This window comes from Phallusia mammillata, chromosome 2, assembly GCF_965637545.1.
Source record: "Phallusia mammillata chromosome 2, kaPhaMamm4.hap1.1, whole genome shotgun sequence".
NCBI classification, from domain to species: Eukaryota; Metazoa; Chordata; class Ascidiacea; order Phlebobranchia; family Ascidiidae; genus Phallusia; species Phallusia mammillata.
The window spans coordinates 23,573,851-23,580,582 of record NC_137253.1 but is presented as its reverse complement, the minus strand read 5'-3'; the positions used below and the strand labels follow the sequence as shown (position 1 = coordinate 23,580,582).

Genomic DNA, 6,732 nt, shown 5'->3' with positions numbered 1-6,732 from the left:
GGCAAAGTTGTTGGTGTAATTTAAAAGATTTTTCTTTCAAATAAAAAAAATTCAATGACAGAAATTAAAAGTTTTTCTTTACACATTTTTCTGATTGTCCCCCTGTTTCTAAACCTTTTCATTTTAACCACCAGCTTCGGTGGTGGCGCACTTGCAAATGTTTATCTGCTTTGAGAGTCGAATCGTGTTTGAGTTTTTGTCTAAAGGAAGTTGTTAAAGTGTTAAAACATTGTCCGTCTATGGTTGTTAAAGTCATCTTTAAATAGAAATTGCTTACGTGCAAAATGTCAAAAACTCCTAGAACACCAAGAGCTAAAAGCAGCAGCATGCGGGCTCTTGGGGCACTTCGTTTTAGCCAAGGTAGCACACCAACTTCACCATCAAGGTAGTGCACAACGACAATTTCAGTACACACACATATGTTTTTTATGACGAATGTGTTTGGATTGTAACAATTATTTTATTTTGTGTTTTTGATTGTATTTCTTATGCTTTTTGTGTGTGAAAAAAGTGATTTAAGTTTTAAATATCCTACAAACAGCAGTTTACTGTCCAGGTCATGTTTCAGGTGTACGTAGCCCAGATTTTAGTGTGCAAATACCCTTTTTTACAAACTATAGTCAGAAACAAGCTTAAACTAAATAAAAGTTTATGATTATTGCTGTTTTTGTTTATACTTACGTTTATTGATTAGAAATGATCCAGCGTTGACAATCAATCAAATTCAAACCAATGTTCCTATTCCATCTGCAACAAATCATGTCAGAGATTATGCCAAAGAAAAGGAATTCCAAGTATGCATCTTTATTTGCTTTTGGTTTGTGTGATTTTTTCTGTTGCTTTGTGTGTCATATGTTTTGATTTGCTTGAGGTTATAAAATACAGACAGCTTTTATGTTATTTAAAAACATTGGTAGTTTATCTTTCCACAATATAACAGACTATGAAATCCATATTGGATTCACAACATCAAGAAAAAGAAATGTTGAGGAACAAGTTGCTTGCTTTCAAGGTGCTGTGCTTTTAAACACAAGATTGTTATTAACACTGCTTTTGTTTTGTTAGCTTTCACAAACCCTGCATGCTGTTTTCATTCTTGTCGATAGATTGAAATTCTTAATTGGCATTTTCTGTTTGTTCAAAGCAACAAACTTGTTATATTATTATTGTACAAAGAATATGTTTTGTGTTGTTACTAAATACAATATTTTACCTGTTTATTTCAGGAAAAAGAAAAAAAGTTGCATGATCAGATCACTGGCCTGGAAAAATTAATAGCCCAACTTAGGTTACAATTAAAAGAAAAGACAGAAAATTGCCAAGAACTTCAATCATGTCTAAAATCAAAGGTAATGGAAGCAAAAAATGTAATAACACAATTCTAACAATTTAGCATTTTTAGACACAAGAATTTGAGGCAAACCTCTCCAATTGCAAAAAAGAACATGATGAAACTAAAAATGAATTGGAACTCTCACTTCAGACGAATAAAGACCTCCGAATGGAACTAGAAGCAATGAAGGCTCACTGGGAAGCAAAAATTAAAACCATTACCATGGATGTTAGTACATTTTTTTAGTTTTTTTGCATGGTGTCTTAAAACAATTCATCGCCTTCACAGCATGAAAAACACATAAAAGATCTCACAGAGTCCAAGAATAAGGAACTTAAAGAAAAAGATGATAGGCTTGCTGTTTTAAAACAAAGAATGGCAGAGACATTGGGAAAAAATTCAATGTTTGTATTGTTTGGCTTAAAGCATATTTATCACACAGCGCATAAAGTCAACTGGAATTGTGATTTTAGGGAACGACAACATCAGTTGGAAGAACTAAAGAAGGATTTGGTGAAGCAAGCCCAAGAGGCAAGGGATTTGCAACAGAAATTAAAACATATCCAAGTGAAGTCAAAACAGGTGGGATGTTCATAAAAGTACAGAAATCATCCTTTTAAAAGGTTGTGTTACCCTAGTTGTTTGCTGCTTCTTTTTCAGTGCGAAAATTGTGAAAAACTTGAAGCTATGCTTGAAGACAAAGTTTTGCAATTGCGTCTTAAGGAGAAGGCTATTAATGATCTACAGGGAATTGGAAGAAAAATGCAGATACAACTTCATCAACAGGTTTGTTTTTAAATCAAGTGCACAAAATTTTCTTTACTATTATTGATCAAACATTTTTCTGTCTAAAACATTTGCAAATATGAAATGAGGCACATTTGTCAACTAATTGGTGATTTTTAGAGAAGAACTGTGATCCTTAATGAGCAAAAGAAAAGAGAACAATTAGAAGTGATGTGCATTAGATCAGGTTTAAAAGTACCTTCTCAGCTTTCAAAAACAGTGCAGAATAAAAGTTTCACAGGTGCAGGGAAAGTAAATGTTACTGCAGTGTTATGTAGGATTTAAGTCAAGTTTAGCTGCAAAGTTTTCTCATTACAGTTTGAGAAAATACATCAGTTAAAAATATAATTACAGAGGTATTAAAATCAAGAAATACATGTATCAGTTTGAAGTAAACATAGTTAGATTATAGTATGTATGTTTTGTAATAGTAACTGTAATGAAAATTTATTCTTTAGAATCCTGTCAGAATGTGTGATTTAACAAAAGATATCTTAGGTGTTGTGTATGCAAGAATTTAATCCTATAGAAAGTAAAGTCTGGAAATGTTTGCACAAAGGATCAATTACAAAGACAAGATTTTCACATATCTGTTTGTATCTAACAGGACATCATACTTCAAAAATGGGAAGAACGGGAAAATAGAAATGGATATTAACACACATTTATGTTAACTTTTAATTTTGTGGTTTGTGTATTTCTGTGTGACTAACTTATTTTAACATAGGGTTCTGTTCTGGATGAAATGGACAAGCAGAAATGAATCGCAATTTCCGCCAAACATTCTGACGTTTGCAATGTTTTACTCATGTGTCTTGTATAAAATAACTCCAGCAGTTCACTGCAAAATCCTTAGCACTAAACTGATCATTTGTGTACCAAAATTTAAATGCATTAATTAGATTTTAGTAGCATGTATTGTAAAAAAAAAGCAGTAGTGCTGTTTGGCTCAACTAAACACCCCTTCTACTACCAATTGTGTCTTTCCACTACCTGATTTTACCTAATATGCATTTTGGACAACCTAGAAGCACATGTACCTTTACACCCCATAAACATCTTGCCATGACAAAATATTGGGCCAGCAAAATTACACTTGTTTCAAATTTTTTGTCTTCATTTCAACAGCCTCTCCTTGACAGTATACCTTCATTAAATCCATATTTGCAATTTTACAAACATCTTAAGATTTTTCTGTACATTGTATCTACCACTTGGGCAGCGTGCATTAGCTGTTTGTGTTAGTGGACTAAACCACAACTTAATAACACTGTGCTTTTTATGTGCCAATTTATGGTATTATTATTGCTTGATTGAAGTAACATTGAAAATCAGAGTGTCTTGCCTGATTTGCTTGTGTACAGTCTAAAACAGTGGTTCCCAACCTTTTTGCCACATTCCTCCCTTTGCCCATTTTCGAACTATTCATTCCTCCCCATAAGGACGAAAAACAAATATAACATAAAAAAATATAGCAATTTGAAATAGACTTTATAATCAGGGATGTCCATTTTAGAATCCTTTACAAATGTTCTGTAACATTTTCAATGTAATTTTTTTACAGTTTTTATAAATTCCTCCCCGAAATCATAAAATTCCTCCACGGTTGGGAACCACTGGTCTAAAACATGGGTCTCCAAAATTTTTGTTATAGATCTCTAATGCACAAAAAAATTATTTTGTTTAAATATACAAATGTATACAAATTAGGGATATATGGTTGAGGCTTAGCTTATTTTGGGTCCCCATTTTAATAACTGTCTGTATGCTTTTGGCAAGCAACCATTTGTTTTTGTTTGTATGCTCCTGGCAAGTCACTAAAATTAACTAATATTTGGGAGATCCCTGTTCCAAAACATGAAAAAGGGGCTAAGCTATTTAAAACTGAAGAAACATCAGCACTTGTGGTATTTACAAAATACAACAACTTTACAAAATCCTGGAAATGTCTTCTGCTTTTAAAGTGCTTAGTAAAAAATTTAAAATCCCTTCCAAAATATATTTGTTGATATTTGCAACTTCGTCGTTGTGTTGTTGAGGACTGGTACAGTAGTTGTGTGTTATACATATGTCAAAAAAGTTGTGACAGTTCGGTGTGCATTGTTTTATTGTAGTTACCACATTTATTGTGTAGTTTTTCTGTTGGGAAAAACTTAAAACAAGAAGCCTAAAAAAGCAGTGATTACTGCTCAGATTATACAAGTACATTACTGCAAAGATTTGAAGTTGAGAATCCCAAGTGTCACAGCAGTTTGATATCATTTCCAGTTTGCAAGCACTTGTATCCATGGACTTGTTTTAACATTGGGATTTATATGAAGAAATTACCTAAATCAGCAAGTGTGTACATTCATGGCGTCGGTGCAACTGCAGGGGCATTAGTCATTTTGTTAATTGCTTCTTCATCAGCTTGTGATATTTGTGTAAGTTTTTTTCCAATTTGTTCATGAATGTCCAAGTATTTTGCCACGCATCGGTCAATGCAAACTGCTTCGCCCTTTTCAAGGTCTCCTTCATTGTACTTCGTGCTGATACACTTTTTGTGGCAACTGGCAGTCATTCTAATGCAAAAACAAAACAGATTTATGATTTTGCACATCTTGTTGTCACCGGTGTTTGTTTGTTCATTCAACAGAGGTTGCAATTTTATTTACCTGTTGTACATATCTGCCATCATTTCAACCTCCAACTCCGCTGCAAGCTTTTGTGCTTGCATTGGATCCATGATTGTTTTGTTTTTGTTACAAATATATTAACTACTATAATTTTACATCAATTTATGTATCTAATTCTTCAAAAAAAAAACACTATGTGGTAAAACAATCAAAAACTAAAGACAAGATAAAATGAAATTTAAGTGTATTGTGGGTCTTCTGTGTACCAAAAATCAGTCAAATTATGTGTAATGTCAGTCCACATTATTTATGTGATTCTGTAGTAGTACTGTCATACACTACAAGCAGGATTGTATAGTTTGTTTATCAAATATCATAAAGTCATGATATATTCAGTGACTTTGAATTTAGCTAATTTTACAGAATAAAATAAATTGAGCAAATGCAACACAAAGGCTTGCTTTCAAAGATGAGCGAGGTTAAAGATGACTGTTATAATGTGTATGCTGGTGGCAATTTTGCTTGGACAATGTTTGAGTACGTAAGAGAATTTTAATAGCATCCACAACCATGACTAGAAGAGTGACATTCAGCAAACTATCATTGCACAAAACCTATGTATTTTTATGTTATTTGCATTGGGTCCGGCATGTGCCATTATTTGTTAAAGCTTGGTTGCATGACATGTTGTTAACTATGCATTTTATGATATGAGCATATGTGGTCAAACACTGTCAAGAAGATACTGAATCCAGTTATATGCATACCAGTTGAGAAAAAGTTCCATTTAATGGCATTGGGATTGTGAATTTTAACTGTAACTTATCATTTGCTATGAAAAAAATATGGATATTTGCATCAAGAAGTTTGACAAGTGTGATATACCATCAATTAGATTCCCCTGTACTGCTGAGTTTAATACAGTGAGCCAACTAATTTATGTATATATAAACCTAAAATCAAAATGTTACAAAGTAAAAGCAAAATGTGCCACTGTTTCACCAAATATTAATTTCACATTTGCTTTTATTTCATTAATTTTTGTTATCAATATGATGAAAAGTTTATTCACTAAATTACCAAAAACACAAACAAACACAATTTGGGAATCGCTTTCTTTGGAGTAAAACAAATAAATTATTCCAAGTAGTACTGTGACTTGCTGGAAGCACGAATTTAGCTTTAGTTTTATGCTTTAACCATGTCATCGTTTTTATGGATTTACCTAGATTTATGCCTCAGTCACATGAATGTGATGTCAGCTGTGTTTACTACAACATAGTTAGTTTCCAGTACATAAGTTGGATGTTATGTTAAATGCAAAACATTGGGCTAAAAACATCATTACCTAATAGGACAAACGTAATTTTGATTATTATTTGTTTAGTGTCTGGTGTGCCAAGTGGCATAAACGTGCAACAAGCACCATAAGGGTAAATAAACCAAGTGTTATAACGGTGCAGTGCACCAAGCCTAATAATAATACAATCCTGTATTTTTATATGCACCCTAAACATAGTTAAGGATACAATTAAAAAGGCACCCAACATAAAAAAATATAATCAACCCCTAAAACAATGCATATTTTATCTAAATTGAGCCTTAATGCGCTTTTACATGACGTATATAACAACAAAAACTTTTAATGCCAATATTTCACTCAATACGTCATTAGCTACCGTAAAAACGTAAGAAAGTGTATTTTACAAATAAAGAACAACCGTAATATATAATAAAAAAAAGACAATTGAATACCCAAAAAGCAAGACCGTGCAACAAACAAAAACTAAACTTTTACAAATTGAAGCGGTTTGAAATTATTACCATATTCCCCCACACACATGTTTCGATATATTTCATCAACTATTTTATCCGGATCTTTTTCATCCATAAGTGCAAACATCTGCGTGTGTTTTTTCTTATTTTGGTTTATTTGTTAAAAATCTTTTTTAACTTAATTTTTGTAATATATTTTTTAACATTTATTGTCACTTCTTG

General features: G+C 32.4%; 2 protein-coding genes across 4 annotated transcripts; one reads left to right on the top strand and one right to left on the bottom strand.

Annotated features, from left to right (window-relative positions):
- The first annotated feature begins 188 nt into the window (after positions 1–188).
- On the top strand, positions 189–4,213 carry LOC145214589 (uncharacterized). Of its 3 annotated transcripts, none has more exons than XM_080083150.1 (9): positions 189–385; positions 695–794; positions 941–1,012; positions 1,227–1,349; positions 1,403–1,561; positions 1,622–1,737; positions 1,807–1,915; positions 1,994–2,119; positions 2,847–4,213. In XM_080083150.1, exons 1-9 carry the CDS (start codon positions 285–287, stop codon positions 2,880–2,882), a joined length of 942 nt encoding a protein of 313 aa, XP_079939276.1. In that variant the 5' UTR covers positions 189–284; the 3' UTR covers positions 2,883–4,213. The 3 variants fall into 3 exon arrangements, with proteins under 3 accessions (XP_079939276.1, XP_079939275.1, XP_079939277.1); XM_080083149.1 differs by having other exon boundaries at positions 2,727–4,213; XM_080083151.1 differs by lacking the exon at positions 941–1,012 and having other exon boundaries at positions 190–385; positions 2,727–4,213.
- On the bottom strand, positions 4,209–4,936 carry LOC145214593 (mitochondrial import inner membrane translocase subunit Tim10-like). The gene is made up of 2 exons (XM_080083154.1): positions 4,774–4,936; positions 4,209–4,680 (listed from the first exon to the last, which is right to left on the bottom strand). Exons 1-2 carry the CDS (start codon positions 4,842–4,844, stop codon positions 4,470–4,472), a joined length of 282 nt encoding a protein of 93 aa, XP_079939280.1. The 5' UTR covers positions 4,845–4,936; the 3' UTR covers positions 4,209–4,469.
- Positions 4,937–6,732: the final 1,796 nt, after the last annotated feature.